The sequence below is a fragment of the Cornus florida genome, unplaced genomic scaffold (assembly GCF_030987335.1).
Source record: "Cornus florida cultivar Cherokee Brave unplaced genomic scaffold, ASM3098733v1 CherokeeBrave_3.0.0_Hap2_Chr02, whole genome shotgun sequence".
Lineage (NCBI taxonomy): Eukaryota > Viridiplantae > Streptophyta > Magnoliopsida > Cornales > Cornaceae > Cornus > Cornus florida.
The window spans coordinates 37,631,120-37,651,225 of NW_026775572.1; the positions used below are offsets into that span (position 1 = coordinate 37,631,120).

A 20,106-nucleotide genomic window follows, 5' to 3' on the forward strand; every position below is an offset into this window, starting at 1 on the left:
CGATATAAAATTAAACTCTTTTTTTTTTTTTTTTTTCCCTGGAAGGAATTAGCTAAATTGACCTCAAATGACCAGTTCTGTCTTCCCTAAATTAACCTTTCCCCCTCCCCCGGAAGCAATTAGCTTAATTAACTTTCAAATTTGATTCTACTTCAAAACACAAAAAGCACACATTGAAAGTATCTCAAATGACCAGTCTCTGCCTGGCAAAAGATAATAGTAACATCGGTACTCCACTTGGCCTAGGTGGATCCCTCCATCATTCGTCTTTCAACTGTCTTATCCTATGAAGCACCGACACGGCTGTGAGGGGCATCATACCGGTGTTGGTCGTGTCCACCAATTGAAAATTCGACATTGAAGCCATACAAGAATATCATTTCTCCATACTCTATCTGATCTTCCATCAGCTTCTCTATAATCAAGATTTTCCCAATACGGTTTAGTCTTCTGTGAGCATTGGCCACTATGGAAAATCTTCTGTTTTGTTCCCTTCCTTGTACTACTTCTGTGTGTGTAAACTCTTTCCTCGAAACCCCTATGCTTTCCTTCTGAACCCACTCCTCAAGTGCCCTCAAAATGTTATTTTCCCTTATATCGTAATTACACAACTCCTCTTTATTCCACTTGCTTAAGCAGTTTCGACTTCCAATTTTTTAGTGTAAACATTTTTTGGAGAATTGAAAACCCTGCAACTATCCACCACCCTTGACTGACCCTTCCAAAAGTGGCAACATATTCTCTTACTTGACGGACTTCTACCCTTTTTCAATCCCCAACTATCAATCTATAAGCATTTTTGTTGGTTTATTTTTGGTATTAGTTGGAAGGTCGTTTTTATTATTTTTTATTTTTTATTTTTTCTTTCCCTTATTGGAAATGATGGGACTGGATGGGAATAAGTACATGTTTAGGTGGCACACCTTCCTGATTGTATTTAAGTTGAATGCAAAGGCTGATTTATTTATTTGTTTATAGGGTGGAATTTGAACTGGAAGGAAAAGAATTGCCTACTTTCATGTCTAGTTTTCATATGTGACCTGTGTGAGTACTTGGATGCTACACATCAACGTGACAGTAACAAACACCAATTCACGGGAATATTGAAGCTGCTATGAATTTTTGTTCCACGTCCTATCACATATTGTTGATACCACATTATGCCATATTTTATACTGTGGGAATCAGTGGCATGTTATGAATCCAGTAATAATAGTTGAGAACTTGTAGTTCATTTTCCTCAAAGTTACATTATTTTGCTTCCAAAAGTTCATGTTTTCATTGGTAGTTGTTTTCATGAGATGCATGTCTCGTATGCACATGCCATTTTCTACTTTGTTTCTTTCGTATCAAATACCTATTTTGTGGGAGCATGTGTTTCCATGCTTAACTGGTAAGATGAGCACTGATGTATTTAGGAGTTAAAATTGATTGGTATTTCTCCAATTTATTGAAGGTTTTGGAAGTGCTTTATCCAAGATTGCTGCAAATGTGGAGCTTCCATTGGGTTTGCGGCAGATATCCTTTTCTTCATAATTGGCATGTTATTTGTCTTCCTCTTGCCCTTGCCCCTTCTCCTCCTCTTGTTTCTCTCTTCCTCTTTACAGAAGAGACAATTATTGGTCTTTCATGTTACATTCTTCACCTATTTTTAGTAAGAGAAAAAAGAATTATAGAACTTGCTTGTTTCCACTTATGCACTTCATTTGTTTTTACCTTGTAAGACTTGACATGATTTTACCTAGCTGCGGTTATTCTAAAGCAGTTCATCAAGAAACACTGGCAGGAGGATGAGGATGGTTTTGAGCATCCTGTTGTTTCAAGTGATGAAAAGGTCTTGCTTACTTTCCTTATCTATTTTAAATATTTCAGAATGCATTAATTTTTTATTGATTGAAATTTGTTTATTTGGTGTGTACATTCCAGAATTTACAAGGTTCCTTTTTCAATGATGTCATTAATGCATGGGTTTTGTAGTAAAGTTCTCCACCCGTCTTTTTAATTTTCACCTATATTCTTTATCATTTCTTCTTCTTCTTCTTAAATAAAGTTTCTACTGGACCGATCAAGGTTTACCAGAAATGAGTCCGCAAATATATTGAAACTAATATCTTGAGGTTACTGTGCAAAAGTAGGATTGGTTCTTTGAGGACCAATTTATCCTACGATTTGAAGTGCCTGGGGCACATGTTATATTTATATTTGTTGTTGAACCTCATTGTTAATAGTTTTCCTTTTACATTTGTATTGCCGCGGTGCTATTTTATCAATTTCATTTCGTTAGACTTTTTTCGGTAAATTACATTTCTTTGGACTTTGCAGATGCTATATAAGAGTTCATTTATTAAAAGTTGGAGAATAAGATTTATGAATGTTGTGGATATGGTTGGTAGTTGGATGATCAACGCTGTTGATGTGGATCAGATAATGTCTTCATCTTTCTTGTTGGAATATACATATATATATATATATATTTAAAACTGGAGCACTGGTTAGTTTGATTGCTATTTTTCTCTTAACTTTGTTTATCATTTGGAGAAAACATTGCACCCTATCCCAAACAATGAAGTGAGGTTCTAGAAATGTATGCATACAGCATGATACCGTGTTTGTATGAAGTAATGGTGGGTTAGGAGTAGGGTGGTTGATGGACTTGTGCTTGATTAAGTTAGTGTTGAAGGCAAATAAGTTTCCTTAGTGCAACAAGATATGGGGCTAGAACTTATCTATGACAAAAAAAATCTAAAAGGTTGTTGGAAATAAAATAAATGTTCTTAATGTCTCTGATTTATATTCATATTAAGTTATATGATGCTGTTGTTTATATCTAGTTGTCTATAGTTGTACTTTAACATTTAGGAATTTGTTTTTGAATATTTTTGTTGGTAATAAACAACATGAAAAATCGTGTATTGTGAATTTGTTTTTCAATCGTTTTCTATCGTCTATATAGATATTTATTTGTTTTACAGAGATTCTATCATATATTTATTTGATACTTATTCTGTATGCTTTTCTAGATAGAGGTGTGTGCTTTATGCCTTTTAACTGACTTCTTGAATTAATCCTAGTGCCCACATAATAGTTCTTTTTATAGCAGTGTTCTTCATTGCTTAAAGTGATTTTTTTGTTTTGGTTTACTTTCCAGTTCTATATTCCATGTTCTTATATACTAATTCCTTGTTGGATTTTGTCTATATGGTCATGCCTAATTTTTTGAGAACATTTTATCAGGCAACTATACGTAGACTTCTTTTATCATCATTGGATGATTCTCACAGAAAAATCTGTACGGCGATTAGTATGGCTGTGGCATCAATTGCACATTATGATTGGCCAGAGGATTGGCCTGACCTATTGCCATTCCTCCTAAAGTTGGTTAATGATGGAACTAATATGAATGGAGGTAATGTGTTAGTGAAAATTTGTTTTACTCAAACCCTTATAAATGTCTTTTGTGGATCTTGCATGTTTACTTTAATCACGTGCTGAATTTTCTTTGATATGTCTAACCTACTATGTCCAGACTCATGTGTCTTAATTTTAGTCCGTCAATGTGGTTTTTATTTAGTACCTTGATGTTTTATTTACACAGAATGTACTTTTCTAAAGGCTGGTTATTTTCTTTGCTTTAAAGATGCAAATCAAAGGTTTTCATACCCGTCTATGGTCTTCTAGTTGAACAAAATTATAAGGTTGTACCAAAAATTGGTTACTTATAGCCTATTAAAAAAGGTAATACCATATAATTTTTTATGTATATAGTTTTTTTTTTTTTTTTTTTTTTTTTTTTTTTTTTTTTTTTTTTTTTTTTCATTGGCAAGAAACACACCGTCACACCCACATGCCCCTATGGGGACTTGAACCCTCGATCTTCTCCTTTGAGAGGCGAGGAAGTACCGCTAGGCTACAACGCATTTGGTTACTTATATAGATGAATGCATATGCAATTTGAAAATGTCATCCTAGGTGGGAAATAAATTGAAATGAATGTTCATTTTAAATTCTTAAATATAAATCAGTTGACAATTCTTAAATTCTTAAATAAAATGATATGGGGCTAGGACTAGCTAGGCCTATTGTGAACAATTCTTAAATTATTTTTGAATTTATTATTTAATATTCTTTGAACTTTAAATGTGCTTTATTCAATATTTTTAATTTGTCATTTAAGTGCTTTTGTGGTCATAAAATTAGTGAAAGGTGAAAATTAGAATGTCAACTCTAATTTAAATATTTTGTCATCCATGTAGCATAAATTAGAATATCAAGTCATGAGTGGAGTGACTAGAAGAGATGGGGTCACTAATGAAAGTGTAAGAGAAAAATTAGGGGTGGTACACATTGGTGAGAAAATTAGAGAGAGTATACTTAGATGGTTTGGGCACATACACTGGATACCTAGTGACGTGCTATTCAAACGAGGAAGACCAGTTGTCATACAATGTAAGAGACGGAGAGGGCGGTCAAAAATAACATGGGATGAAATTATTAAAAATGACTTAAAAAAGTTAAATATAGTAGGCGAAATGGCACGCAATAGAAAATATGGAGAGAGAATTCATGTGGCCGACCTCATTCATATGACAGCAAGGCAAGGATGATGATGATGGGTGTAACCATTACTGTTACTTAAAACCTTGGATATCATACATAGGGACTAGAACAGGTCAAGTATAGGACAAGCCTCTCTTCCCTGTCCCTACCCTCATCTTGTTCTATATGCCTTTACATTATACTTAAATCCCCATCTTTATCCCTGGTTTAGACACGTTTATCCCATCTTTATCCCCATATGGTTTAGACACGTTGCTCCCAGATATTGGTATTTGTGTTTTTTTTCCTTTTTCTGTTTAATATATAAGACCATTTTATAACAACTATAGCAATGCCATTTGATGAATAATTATAAAACAAGGAAATTACAGTCACCTTCGCTTAGGCATGAGCTAATTAAACATGCCTTGTATTGATTCCAAAATTACAGTTACCTACCCTAAGGTTGGTTCTTTCTGATAGATTCTTGCCTCGTGTTAACCGTCGAAAGTCAAAGGATGGACTCTGCTGACGCCTCCTGCCAGCAAAATTCAATTACAGAATACCAAATTTTCACTTGTTTTTTCAATTTAACTCCACTTTTCGTCGTAAATAATATAATAACTTTTGAGGTAAAAAATAAAATACACTATCTTAGCAGCAATGAAAATGTTTAACATAGGAGCTTGGGAGGTCAATGTAATTTTTGAATCAGCAGGAGAGGCCTATGTTACTATGCTATACCTCAGTGGAGTTAGTTTAATTTACCCATTTAGAAAAAATTATTTTGTTGAAGAAGTGAGAAAAAGAAAATAAGATTAATGTTAGATATATACAGTTTGTAAATTTTAGTGATTAAATTAAATACCCTGAGCCATGCGGGTTTTCTTCTATCTCTCTCTCTATTTTTTCCTCCAAATCTGCACCAATTCCGTCCCAATAGCGTTGGCTGGGTACCCGTTATGGTTGGTAAAAGTGTCATCCCTAACAGTACATGCATGTTTCATACACACAGGGTCCAAACCCATACAATTATCAACTAAAATTGCACTATAAGTATTAGTGAGGCAATACCAACCTATCATTTCAAATACGAAAGGTTACATGTTTATATTTAGGAAGTATCTTCTTCAATTTTGATTTTTAATGAACATAAATACTTTATTCCTTGTACTTTTACTTTTCTCTTTCCCTCTTGATCTGCATATAATACAAACATTTCTTTTCTTTTCTTTTTTTACTTTTTTTTCTTGGGTATGTTTATTTATATTCATGTAGCCAACTCCAAGTAGTTGGGAAAAGGCATTGTTTGTTGTTGTTTCTTTTTGGTAAGCAACCTGCATAGTAACACAAGACCCAAAAGACTAACTGCAATACTATATGTATGAATACTTTTAAAAATTTATTGGTGTGTACACAAAAAATGTATTTGCTTAGATATTTGTGTCCTAATGTGTTCACGTATGCTCATATATTGTATATATAGAAACCAAGTGGGATTTGCAGCTCCATTAATGTGTTAGTGCATTCTTGTTCTTTATTGAAATTTTCAGGACTGTTGTCTGAGTGCTAATTTGCTGTTGCTGTGCAAATTGTTGTTAATGAGCCTGTTGTCATGGGGGTGGTTTTAGATGAGTTGCTGTGCAGTTGGATTTGAGTTTTGTTCTCAATTGTGCAGTACATGGGTCTCTAAGATGCTTGGCTCTTCTCTCGGGGGACTTGGATGATAAAATGGTGCCACCGTTAGTGCCTGTTTTGCTACCATGCTTGCATAGAATTGTATCATCTCCTCAGGTTAATTCTGCTATATTATCTTGCATTTTTGTTATCAACTCTTAAAACTCTGCAAAGTAATGTTGTTGTTGTGATTTTATTGGCTGCTGCTTTTTAAAAGTGATGGGTTGGATGCAGTAATTGCTTGTTGTGGGCAGGGCATTCTGCAGTTGAGGACTAAGGTTAAGAGGCTTGGAGTTGTTGAAATTAGCTCTCGTACACACACACACACACCCAACCTCATTCATGATAAATTATTGATAATCATCTTGATTAATATAACTGCTTGTGGTATTATGAAAACTTCACCTGATTTTGCAAACAAATTGGTTGAGACTAATTTAACTTTACACAATTTATTCAGTTATTGGCGGAGTTAACCACACTTCCTGAAATTTGAAAGAAACCTCTCTCTATCAATTTTAAGGTGGTTGCTAGATGTATTAACTCTCAAATTTCTTCACGGTCTTGTGTTAAAGATATTCAAAATGTTTATGATATGTATTAGCTTGGATTGGACCTCCTTGGTCCTATCATGTTTGATAGGGGAGGTCTTTATTTTCTTTAGGATGTTTGATATTCTTTTTTCCCCCTTAAAACGATCTCTTTTAATTCCTAAAAACTGTGGACAGTAAAGAGATGTTAAAAAGAAGAAACCATCCCAGAACTATTAGTCTCTTGCTGATGTTATATAAGCATGCATTTCTTATTTTAATGTCTCAATTCATTGTGAGTTTCTTTTATGCAGATATATGACAAACCATTACGCACAAAAGCTCTTTCAATTGTTTATTCTTGCACATCTATGCTGGGGGTAATGAGTGGTGTCTATAAGGTATTTTCTTGACACAATTTTTTTGTTGGGTTAATGAATGAAGTTTTTGGCCACTGATTCTTGAAGCCTAAATAATTCGCAGTGGGTTAATCTATTTTGGTTTTATATGAAATGACTGTTCTAGAATCTTATGTGTAGACAGAAACCAGCTCTTTAATGTCACCTATGCTTCAACCATGGATGGATCAGTTCTATGCTATTTTAGAACATCCAATGCAATCGGAAGACCCTGATGATTGGAGCATCAGAATGGAGGTTGAAATATTGTTTTTGTTTATCAACATCTTGCGTTATGTGTGTATAAAGTATAAACTAGAATGGGCATCTGATTGTAATATCCCGTTCAACATGTCATCATCAGGTTTTAAAGTGCTTGAATCAGTTTGTTCAGAATTTCCCAAGCCTTATGGAAACACAATTTGTGGGTAAATTTGCGACTTCGTCTTGCTCAGTTTATCATACTTACCCTCCAGTTAACTTTAAGTTCTGCTGATTGACTTTTTTCAGTTTTTCATATTTTGTTCCTCTATGGTACTATGCTGTTCCAGTGATTGTGGGGCCAATATGGCAAACATTTGCATCATCCCTTAGAGTATATGAACGCTCGTCAATTGAAGGTGCGGAAGATTCCTACGAAGATAGATATGATTCTGATGGTGCAGAGAAAAGTCTTGAGGCCTTTGTTATCCAGGTAAATATGCACACAACTTTCGGAGATATTGGCCCTTTTTTGTTTGTAGTATTGAAATGCTCTAATGATGATTCATTACATTAGGCAAAAAAGGATTTCATTTATAATTTTTTACCTGGTAGCCTTTTAGCAAAGGGTAGATATTGAGGGTTTTTATCAAATACATATGCAAGTATATGTTTTTTTTTTTTAAACTTATTGCCTTTAACGCCGGCTGTCATAACCCGTGGAAATCCTACAGATTGAAGATACTTTTATTTTATAGAGATCCCTCGACTACCCCCACTTGTTTGTGTGATAATGAGAGAAAGATTCTCCACAAATAGGAAGTCTCTAGTTTCACTTGTCTCATATAGGCGTGACTGGCTGTGGAGCTGGGGTAGAATCCTAAAGCAGAATTTGTAGTATCTACGCTGCTTACTTCAAGATTGGGCCCTGCGCTGTGTGTAATGAAGATAATAAAGTAATAAAGTATTTATTATTATTATTTTTTCCAATTAACATAGCAGTTAACATTGCAGCAAGACAGCAAACTGATAAACAGAATTGTAATAATCAAGATTCAAATATTATATCATTTTTTACAAAATCTTACAGCAAGGAAAATTTCAAAAATATAAAATATAAACATTCTGAAATTTCAGTAATAAAATTAAAGAAGAGAAAAATTACAACACATGGTATACACAAGTGGAAGAAGAAATTTTAAGAAGTGAGAACAAAAACAAAAGGAGAAGAAGAAGAAAATAAAAATGAGAGAACATTGAAGGAGAAAAAAATAGTGTTTGATTGAAGAGGGGGAATACAAATTTTGAGGGGGGAGTACAATTTTTTTTGATGGGAAATAAAGAAATTAGAAGAATAAGAAGAATAGGAAGAAGAAGAGGAGTAAAAGAGGAAGAATAAAAAAAAGAGTTAAGAGAGATTTTTAGAAAAAAGAAATTTTAAAGGTGCATTTTATAAAATTTTATAATTATATAAACCTAAAGGAAAAACAACTAAAGCTTGTGGGGCCAGCTCGGGGGTGCACATGCCCCCCAAACCTTAATTGGCTCCATCCCTGTTTACAAAGGTGATGCTCATGCTCTGTTATTATTATTTTTTTTTCATTTTTAAGCATGGGTGGATGGAAGCTGAGCTTCTGTTTAAATTGAGTGGTGGAGTTAGGGTTTTGGATATATTTGTATATTCCTGGGGTATGCCCCTTATATATTGTATTGTTACTTTGAGCCTTGTTTATACACACACATGCACACTGAGACATTCACACCCACTTGCGAAAAAAAAAAACAGAAGAAAAAATCTTGAGTGTTGGAAGCTACTGATAAGTGACAACCCCTAATGCATAAAGGATGGCCAGCTGAGAAAGAATGGGGCAATTGTGATGTGAGCGGTGAGCATGCCTTATTTACGAGTTTGGTTGTGTATGATTGCGTTAGTCATCTGCCATAGCCCATAAGGTAGCTAGGGCATAAAAAACCTATCAGCTTGGTTTCTCTATTTTTCATGAGTGGCTGTGATGCATGCTCCAGAGGTGATTGACCCTTCCCAAAATTCTCTACAAGTCATATAGTTGCCTTGTTTAGTCATGCTAGTTCAGAGTGAGAGAGGGAGGGAGGGAGGGTTTAATATGTAATACAGGGAAATGATTCTGAGATTCAGCCGTGATTCAATACGTGGTCTGTTTCAAAATATGTGTATGTATTTTTTTTACCTGTATCCCAAAAATTCAGGTTCTTGCCTTCTTTCCCCCGCCTTTCCCCCGCCCTGTGTGTGAGTGGTTAATTTCTTACATGTTAAACTCACTTCGGTTTTGGCTTTTGATCAGTTAATTTCTTACATATATCTCAATGTGCAGTTATTTGAGTTTTTACTGACCATTGTGGGCAGTGCAAGATTGGTAAAGGTTTGTTCCAAAATCTCATTCTTAATTTTGATCTGCATTGCTTGTCCTGTCGGCATTGTCTTCTCACATGGTCTATTGATTTGGTTACCGATTAAAAATTATTGTTTTTGTAGGTTGTTACAAACAATCTGAAAGAGTTTGTGTATTACACTATTGCTTTTCTGCAGATGACAGAACAACAGGTAATGTGTCTTTGCCTGTTATATGCTTCGTACATGTCACTATATGTAATGTGCTTTCTGCTTCAGCTGCATTTTTTGTAGTTTTATTCATGCATAGTTTTCCTGATTTGTTATTGCTATTTGTTACAGTTTAGGAATTATGGCCAAATTGCCACTCTATATAGCATAACCAAATGTACCAGATTTTCTTCTTAAGAATAAGAGAAAAGTTGTATCTTTTTCCTGTTGATGCATTGATCTTGCAATACAATTAAATTTGCTAAATTAAGAGAGGAGAATTAGAGAGTTTGATCAAATTAAGTGCATCAAGGATCAAACAGTCTTGGTGAAAAGAAGATGAAAGGGGAGAAATGTGAATAAGTTAATTTGAATGAAGTTAAATTAAAATTGCATTGGGAACTTAGGTCTAGAAGAATATATGATAATCTTAGGGACATTAGAAAACAATTTTTTTCTCAGGCTAGGATATGTGAGGTAAAAAAATGCGTTGAGGATAATGAAAATATATAGGGTTTAAGATCGGATGGCATTCCTGTTGAGACTTTGAAGTGTTCAGGTGATGCTGTATATTGTCTTCAAATTAATTTAACCAGTTCATAATAATTAAGAAAATACCTATGCGTAATAATAAGTGGCACGCAAATATTTAATACCTATGCAAGAAAAAAGGGGTTTCTCAAAATTCTACAAATCTATCGCAATATTCAGAACTTTTGGAGAGAGTGTTTGAAAAATTACCTAGACTTCAAGTTTTGTGTTGGAAAATTAATTTTGATTTATGCTGGAGAGGTTAACAACACAAGTTATTTACTTACGGAGGAGATTAATGGAAAAATGTTTTATGGACATTAACTCCCTCCAACCGTATATACTAGTTGTTGGAAATTAACTCCCTCTTCATTCAAACACAGCGGAAGCCTATCATCACACAACATATATGGAGTTACAATCATACATCAATCAAGCACAACACAATATTTGTTCACCCAACCTCTAGGGCTACGTCCAAAGAACTTTCACTATTATGAATCAAGAAGAGATATTACAAGTAGAGAACGCACCAAACCCAATCCCATAAGAAGTCTATCTACCAACCAACCTCACCGGCTCTTTTTGGGCACACTGAGCAAACCCGCTCTTCATTTCAGGTTAAGAGCAAACCCATTTCTTATGAGGCTACATCCCTCTCTTCTCACCCATTCTCTTCTCTCCTCACCCACTTAACCCTTTTCTCTTCTCTCTACCTTCTCCACCCATCTTCACCTCTATTTATAGAGCCTTCAATACATTCCTTCTTGAACAAGGATTCCCATACCTTGTCTAACAAGAAGTTACCAAATCGATCACAACTTTAAAGCAGAAGAGACAACTTCCTTAATTACAAAGAAACAACTTGCCCTACAAGTCTGCAGCCTCGAGGAAAGCAATTCTTCAAATAAGGAAACAAATCTCGCACATTAGGCAAAGTGTGACCTGTCGCACTTCTCCAGAACAGCATTCTTCCACAGCCGAGAAAGTGCGACCCGTTGTACTTTTTCAGAACAGTCATGTTCTTAAGTTCGGTAGCTTGGGCTTTTGCAATTGACCAAGCAATGGCCCTTGCGAAACATTCTTTCATGTCATTGAAAGTTGCTAAATATGTTTCTTATTGAGTTTCACACCTGGTTTCTATGCAGCTTTATATTCAAATTTTATTGAGACCGAAAGAAGGGGATGATGAAATAATTGGGGCAATGGAGGAAACTTTTGAAGTAGTTGACTAAACAATTTAAACAAGTGGAGTTTAAACCTCATATTTTTTGGATAGAACTTGATGTAAAAATGATTATGAAAAATAGAACTTGCTCTTTGTAACAAAGCACTGGGGTTAGATAAAGATAGGGTCGAAATGATCCACCCATATGTTTTTGTGATTTGAGTTCCAAAGATATTTTGGCTCCTATAAATCTTGTGGCCTAAGTGCGTGCCATGTTCCATCCTTAAAGGCCTCCATATTCTCGCATAGCATTTGTGGGCAGATGAGGTTATGAGCTATCCATTTTCCAAGGGATATGAGTCATATGAATAGTCTGAAATCGAGTAGAAGGGTTTCTGAAGTTAAAATGAGAAGAAATTTTTACAATAGTTGTATCTTTCAGAATATATACGTGGGTCGCAAGTCTTCTTCTTGTAATGTTGTTTGGGCCTCAAAGATGGTACGCAAAAATAATACTGTAGAGTTGTTCAAATCAAGAGTCAAATGGGATCCCATGATTCTTGTGATTTATCATGATTCCACAAGGATTCCACCCCCCTGGAATATTTATGTGATCCGTGTCCATTCATTATTTTTCGATTCCATGATTGTAGGATATTGGGATCAAAATAGAGATATTAAAAACCATGGACTGGGCTTCTGTGCTCTTTATGAGTTGTGAATTTTAGTAAAGCCATCTACACACTGGATATTTTCTTCTCTTGATGTGGTCATTTCTATCCTCTTAACTGCCGCTTAATGTATATATGTAATGCTTCTTTACATTATAAAATGATGGATCTCTGTTTTTTGTTGTTACTTGTATTTTTATTCTTCAATTTAGTGGCTTCATTTTCAATTTCTTATTCCTGTTTTTTTAATAAATATTTCATAAAACCATGTGTGATGTGTCTAGGTTCAAACTTGGTCACTGGATGCTAATCAATATGTTGCTGATGAGGATGATAGTACTTATAGCTGTCGTGTTTCTGGTACGTTGTTTTTGAGAGATTAGCATGTTATGTTACTTGTATATATGTAGACCTGGTCATTGATTTCAAAATAAGGTTTCAATTGTTGATGTCAGAAATTGTTTCTCTCTCTCTCTCTCTCTCTCTCTCTCTCTCTTACCTTTCCTTTTCTCAAAGGGGAAGATTTTCATTTCATGGTGATTTTGAGTTACAATGTGGTCAATAAAATTATTTTATGCAGAACAGTTTTGCAGTTTTTATATTGAAACCTTATGGACATTTCAAAAGTTTTTGTTGTCCCATATAAGGAATATAGATCATGTTAGAGGTGTTAATGAGACATATATTATGCATAGACACCATCTGGAGTAAGAAAATAACTTTGTATGATAAGCACATCAAATAATTACATAAGTAATAGAGGGTGTGTTTGGTATTATAATTAATTCGGTAATTGAAGTGCAATTTGAATCTGATGTACCTGCATCTTGTTAACTTATGGAATTTCCAACTGTATATTGTTGGTGTAGATTGTCCCTGTGTGCATGACAAGATTTTTTTGTGTTAGTTTTAATTGTTGCATGTTGAATTATGGTGCTCAAGGAGTGTTGACCCAAAAACTTATCTTTCTTTCAATATTGAGAAACTGATTCCCTTTTAGCTGATGGGATCAATCACATGGGTGCCAAAAATGGGTAAACTTCCTTTCTTTTAATTTTATTGTAGGCCAACATAATATAAAAACAGCATAAACCAAATCCCATAATAATCACTTCCATAGAAGGCTTCCATCTCATTGTTAATTGCTATATATTTTTCGTTATAATAGTAGTCAGTGTCAGTATATGTACACACACACAGATAGAGGAAAATACAATTCAAAAAATGAGAAATAATCAGGAAGCATACAGCAGCAAGCACACATCTTTGCGGTCTTTCTAAACCTTATTATATTAAGGCTGTGTCTGCCTTTAGGGTACATCCTACCCTAATCTTGAGTTTTGACCCTAGTTTTTGGCAAAAGGAGGAATCTTTCTTAGACTTGGTTCACCATCAGTTTGCAAACCGCAGGGGGGTGCAAACTACTGAAGGCCTGTCCAGGATGTTAGTCAGAACCGGGTAAACATAAGTCACAATTAGAATAATGGGAGTTCGCTGGGATTGTAGTGGTTTTGTTTTCCCAGAAGTGTTGGTTCGAATCCAGTTGTGATTTTTTTTTTTTCGTTAAAAACTTTCTCAATGTTTTCAAAATTTATTTTTAGGAAAAAGTTTTGATTGGGAAAAATATATCATGCCTTGATGAAACAAAAACAAAAAAAATGTACCATTTAAGTAAATAAAATCTTCTAATCTTTAACAAAAAATAATTTTTTAATTTTTTTTTTTTTGATAAGTAAACAAAAAATAATTATCAAGAAGCAAATAGAGAAATTTTAGTAACTTACACGAATAGTGGCTTTTGAAATTTTCATTTAACAAGCTACATCTGAAAATATTAGCATTTATGATATCATTGTTGTTGGCATTCTTGTTTTCTTGGTTCTATAACACTTTAGTTTTCATTCCTTTCCAATGGAGTATCAGCATATAATTCTCGATATTTGTCTTATTATTATCATTTAACGAAAATGTTTGACAGGGAGGCTTCGTAATAGTGTGATTTGCCCTTTTTTTTTTTTTCTTTTTCTTTTCTTTCTTTTTTTTTTTCTCTCTTGAATTCATATAATGGATATTGCACGTACGAGTATGCAATTGTGAATGAAGTACTGATATATTGTAGCAATGACTTTTTTTTTCTGTTCAAGAAGATTTGGACTTTAAAAAATAAGGCTAAAAATGTTCAAGTTGAAATTTTCTTTGTCATTTGGGGGGGACAATAGTTATGTTTATTTCTAAACTCACTATTTTTAATGAGTTTGAGGGACCAAAAATTAGGGTTTTTTTTTTTTTTTTTTTCAAGTCACTGCTTTTGAGTGGTTGTAAATAAGATTTTTAATTTTAATTTATTTTATTTTGGGGGGGGGGGGGGGGGGGGGGTGTGTTGTTGGCAGGCATGCATAGCTCCACCCTTGCTACTAGCCACACTAATGGGAGACACCATACTTTGGTGCCATGATGAAAGACAATAACTTTGGCAGGCAAAAAGAGTGATATACAACCAAAGCAATTTCGGGAAAGATGTTATTATCGCTAAACCTTGTTGACTAACTTTTCAAGGATTCTGTTCGTCTATTTGAAAATAATCTAGGAACAACTCACTGTCATTACATGTCACTGCAGAGGACAAAGAATTAGGTACTTCTGGTTGTTTGTTGACCATATGTTGAAACTCTATGGTTGCTAATTGAAATGGTTGGAGGAAGAAAGTTTGACTTGAAAGTTTAAATAAAAATTTTCTTCGTTGAGCAAGCATGAGATTCATTTGGCAGAATTATCTGATCATTAAGATGCTGACATTTGCTGTTTTTTGAACTCTTTTTATCTATCTTGAGTTTGAAAATGGTTTTTTATCTGTATTTGAGCTAGTAACTTGGTTTACTATTACAGCATAGTAGCTTGAAATACTTATTTCTCATTAAAATGTTCTCTATAAAATAGGTTCATTTACATTTTACTATAAGCTATTGGTGAACCAAAATGTAGTTTATGTGTTGTCTTACCTTCATTAATAGGAACATGACCTAATTAAATTTGTTTTTATGTTATTATCTCATTATCCAGTTTGGATACTGAGGGATTTCATTGATACGGAGGGATATCATTGTTGAATATTGGCAATTTTATTTATTTATTTATATTTTGTACTATATTTGGTTTCAATTTTTTTTTTGTTGCACTCTTTTGACTGTAACATTTTATGTCTTCAGAAATACACAGTTTCTTATTATTTTTATTCGTTTGAAGTCTACTGGGGAGTGGGGATAAAGTAGTACTCTTTCCTATAATTGATCAATATTGTTCTTACAGGTGCCCTTTTACTGGAAGAGGTTATTAATTCTTGTGGAAAAGAAGGAATTGATGCCATAATTGATGCTGTGAAAAAAAGAGTCAGTGAGTCTCAACAAGAGAAAGCTACTGGTTCTGCTGTCTGGTGGAGAGTAAGTTAAAGAAAATTTTTAAGATGGACAACTGTATGAAACATTTTCATATGAGGTGGTGTTGCACTGCATTAAATTTGCTAACGGTGTCACTACAATACATTTGTTAACTGCGTTTGAATGTCTTGCATATGGAATGACTTCTGTGATGCTATCTCAGCTATTCAAGAATTTAGATAGGGTTTTAAAGGAACCTGCAGTGGTTGCTGTTGTGGCAGAAAATAAAGCAATTTCATTCTAGAGAGAGGAGTTATGTTTTATTTCAATGGTGAAATCTGAACATGGACTGATGATAAAGATAAGTTAATGAATAAATTGGGGTTTATAATTTTGTGATTTCATCGTCCCGGCAAGTTTAATAGGCTAGCATGTAAAAATATATGTTTCTGCCAGGGGCCTTTTGCATGATACCTTTTTCCTTTTAAATGTTCTAATAGAAGAAAGAAAGAAAACGTTCAACCATCCTATTTTTGGCTCTATAAATTTTATATGAGCTATTGTGAATCCTAAACTGCCTTATTTTGTTGTTTTGTGACTTATTATTGCTTTCAAAGGCTTCACTTATGGTTTGTATTATATGAGAGGTATTCTATATTAAGAGTGTTATCTTCACTCTAATGTTCTCTTTCTAGTCTTTTGATAAGTAAAATATGGCAGATAAGGGAGGCTTCTCTTTTTGCTTTGGCTTCACTCTCAGAACAATTGCTAGAATCAGAGGTCTGTGCATTATTCCATAAATTTTTGTTATTAAGAAGCACTTTTTTCTTTCTGAAAGCAGTTTAGTGTCATTTCTCTGTCGATACTCCATTGACTTTTTTTATATTACTGAATTCATTTTTACAGGACTCTGGATTAGACAGAGTTAGTTTAGGAAACTTTCTAGAGCAAATAATTACTGAGGACATGGCAACAGGTAGTTCTTATTTTCCTAAATTGCTTTTAGATTGTTGATATCTGGCTAAAATTGGTGTTATTGTCTGTTGTGCAGGTGTACATGAATATCCCTTTCTTCATGCTCGTATGTTTTCAGTAGTTTCTAAGTTCTCCTCTGTGGTAAATATCACAATAATTCCTTATTGTTATTATGCTTTTGTACTTATGCAATGCAGGAACTTCTCATTGGATTTCTATTCTTGTGCAGATCAATCTTGGAACTGTCGATCATTTTCGCTATGCTGCCATTAAGGCAGTTGGCATGGATGTGTAAGAATTATTATTATTTATTAATCTGTGTGTATTTTCATAGCTGATTTAAAACAGAATGGGCTAGTGGTGACAATGTTCTGCTCACAGGCCCCCACCTGTGAAGGTAGGTGCCTGTCAAGCACTTTCCCAGCTTTTACCTGATGCAAACAAAGGAATGCTTCAGCCTCATTTAATGGGTTTATTCTCCTCACTTACAGACCTTCTCAATCAAGTAATGTACTACGACTAAAAATATTCCCTAGTTTATTGTTATAGAAGTTACATCTAACAGTTACTGTTACCCTGCTTCTAGGCATCCGATGAAACCATGCATCTGGTACTCGAAACATTGCAAGAAGCAGTGAAGGCAGGTTGGTATCAGTTGGGTATAAACGGTCTTGTGAATTTATTGTAAATCTAATGTTCTTGTGTTTTAGCTACTCTAATGTTATTTAATTTTTTTATTTTTACCGATTATCAGTCTCCTTGTTTTCTCTTTTGCTTACTATATGTAGGTCATGAAGCAGCAGCATCGATAGAGCCCATTATCTCTCCGATTATCCTTAACATGTGGGCTTCACATGTTTCAGACCCTTTTATTAGCATTGATGCAGCTGAGGTTCTAGAGGTATGTTGAATGTTGTTGGTAGATGTGATGTTTGGTGGAATGCTTAATTTTCTTGTAATCTTGTTTGGTATTACATTCTGATAGTTTTTATTTTTTATTTTTAATGCTACATTTTGCACGATTCTGTCCTTGCATTAATAAGTGATCAATTGCTATTTAAATTAGATTGCTGAGGTTGACCAACTGAGTCTTGAAATTTTCTTTTGAAAGCAATTATTTTTCTTCCTCTTGCCTTGGCCCTCTCTCTCCTTCTCTGTTGTGTGCTATCTCAAGTTTGTTCTCAGATTATATAAAATGATCTTATCTACATTGGACTGCTAGTGTCAATTTTTGTCATAATGAAATATTTATATTCATATAAACCGAAGTGAGTATGTTCATATTATGGAGAACTTTTGTTTTTCTATTCACTTTTGTCATTGTATTAGTTATGAAATATTGCTTGCTAAAAGTGTGATGGGAGCACATGGACTGAAATATGAAGCTGTTTAGGCGAGTTAGCTCAAGGACTGTTAACAGATGCTTATAGCAAGGATTGACTGCCAGTCTGCCACAAATCTTCTCCACCTCTGACTGGTTTGTGTGGCACAGTTGAAACAGATGATGGTTGATGAGCACATATTAATTCTGAACTAATACAATTTTAAAGTGGATGTTATTATCCTCTGCTTTCTTGCTGTATTGAGGTTTTAACTCTTTACTGTTCAAAAAATCATCTTTCTGTTTGTTTGTTTATTATTACTTTTTTCTCTGGCCAGGCAATAAAAAATACTCCTGGTTGTTTGCATCCCCTGGTTTCTCGAGTTTTGCCATATATCGGGCCAATCCTAAATAAAGTACGGCTTGACAACCTTGCCTTAAATAAATGGCATTCAGAATATACTTTTTTAGTTCAGATTTGTCACTTTCTGGTCCTCTTGATATTTGTCAGCCCCAACAGCAGCCAGCTGGTCTAGTTGCTGGTTCATTGGATATTGTGACAATGTTATTAAAGGTGCATTACACTTGGCATAATGCTTATAGTCTATTTTTCGTTTCATTTTATTGGTTAATCAGCTTCTTACATTTACCAACTTTGTTTTTTCGAGATGTTTCTGATAACATTGTTTATTTATATCATTCAGAATGCACCTAGTGACATTGTTAGAACAGTGTTTGAAGTCTGTTTCGATCCTGTTGTCCGTATAGTTCTTCAAGGTGACGATCATAGTGAAATGCAGGTAATCTTTTGCTAGATGCATATGATTCTTCTGTGTTTTTTTGGGAGCAGGTGCTAGCATGTTTCCCTTTGCTTTTCCTTTTTTATTTTATTTTATGTAATTGTCTCTTTTGTATGTTGAGTATAGTAATCACGTATTATTTTTTTATCATGTTCACCAGAATGCAACCCAGTGCTTAGCTGCCCTTGTATCTGGCGGAAAACAAGAAGTGCTAGCTTGGGGTGGTGATCCTGGATTTACAATGAGAAGTTTGCTCGATGTAACTTCAAGGTTTTCTGGTTACCCTTACACACACACACACATATTATATAATCCTTTTGGAAAGCCCAAATTCCATCTGTTAGTTTTTTCACAATTTCTACTTACTGACCAATCATAGGTTCTTGCTACATTGCTTTTGTCTTTTCCTGTGTGTTTTTCCTTGGTCTTTCAGTTGTGTTTTGGTGGGGGGGGGGGGGGGGGGGGGGGGGGGGGGGGTGGTTTGGGGGAGGGGGAATCGTTGGGGGTGGTGGGGATGGGGGGGATGCTGAGCTCTTATTCTTCATTAACATAAATACCTATCAAATTGATTGTTGCAAAGTCATGATCATAGGAACTACTTGTTCCATACCTTCATTATGTAATACTTGCAATAGCCCCTAGGGACTTTGTTTTGTACCAAACCTGCCAAACAAAGTCCTATTGTCCTAACAAATACTAAACTTACATGGTTGGTTATCTAGTTGGCACGACCACAAGAGCATGATAATAGTTTTAAGTAGGTGAATTGGCATCATATAACCATTAACCAGATGGAACTTGTTATCTGTCATTTTCTTTTTCTTTCTGCTAAAGTTTATTAGATATGTTAGTTTACACAAATGCTTCAAATGTGGAATTGAAGATTTGTATATAGAGAGAATAGAGATACACAGAGGGGGAGAGAGAGAGCTCTAACAGAGACTTGTATGAGGCACCTCTCCTCACTCTAACATATTCTAACCCTAAAACATAAAAGGGGGTTATATACAATACAAGAAAGGCCTAATTACATAATGGCCACAAACCCTGTATCTAATTACACTGACCCCAGCATAAATACATATATACATAAGTGATTTAACACTCCCCTTCAAGCTGGAAAATATATATCATATAATCCCAGCTTGGAACAAATCGTTTTTAACCGATTATGACCAAGAGCCTTAGTAAACATGTCTGCTAATTGATCTTCAGACTTCACGAATGGAGTAGAAATGTTTCCACTCAATATTTTCTCTCGAGTGAAGTGACAATCAACTTCAATGTGCTTCGTTCTTTCGTGAAATACCGGATTGGATGCAATGTGAATAGCTGCTTGGTTATCA

General features: G+C 34.5%; 1 protein-coding gene across 1 annotated transcript in view; it reads left to right on the forward strand.

The window, feature by feature from the left end:
* Positions 1–20,106, forward strand: part of LOC132294728 (uncharacterized) — a 40,391-nt gene that overhangs the window by 1,249 nt on the left and 19,036 nt on the right. The window contains exons 2-24 of the mRNA XM_059792692.1: positions 1,457–1,518; positions 1,742–1,834; positions 3,235–3,406; positions 6,215–6,330; positions 7,058–7,144; positions 7,283–7,399; positions 7,506–7,569; positions 7,693–7,835; positions 9,694–9,741; positions 9,855–9,923; positions 12,575–12,650; positions 15,597–15,727; positions 16,385–16,444; positions 16,571–16,640; positions 16,716–16,780; positions 16,869–16,930; positions 17,021–17,144; positions 17,226–17,283; positions 17,428–17,540; positions 18,299–18,376; positions 18,472–18,534; positions 18,665–18,760; positions 18,921–19,030. Of these exons, the coding sequence (XP_059648675.1) occupies positions 1,457–1,518; positions 1,742–1,834; positions 3,235–3,406; positions 6,215–6,330; positions 7,058–7,144; positions 7,283–7,399; positions 7,506–7,569; positions 7,693–7,835; positions 9,694–9,741; positions 9,855–9,923; positions 12,575–12,650; positions 15,597–15,727; positions 16,385–16,444; positions 16,571–16,640; positions 16,716–16,780; positions 16,869–16,930; positions 17,021–17,144; positions 17,226–17,283; positions 17,428–17,540; positions 18,299–18,376; positions 18,472–18,534; positions 18,665–18,760; positions 18,921–19,030 (2,077 nt within the window). The remainder of the gene's footprint in view (positions 1–1,456; positions 1,519–1,741; positions 1,835–3,234; positions 3,407–6,214; positions 6,331–7,057; positions 7,145–7,282; positions 7,400–7,505; positions 7,570–7,692; positions 7,836–9,693; positions 9,742–9,854; positions 9,924–12,574; positions 12,651–15,596; positions 15,728–16,384; positions 16,445–16,570; positions 16,641–16,715; positions 16,781–16,868; positions 16,931–17,020; positions 17,145–17,225; positions 17,284–17,427; positions 17,541–18,298; positions 18,377–18,471; positions 18,535–18,664; positions 18,761–18,920; positions 19,031–20,106) is intronic.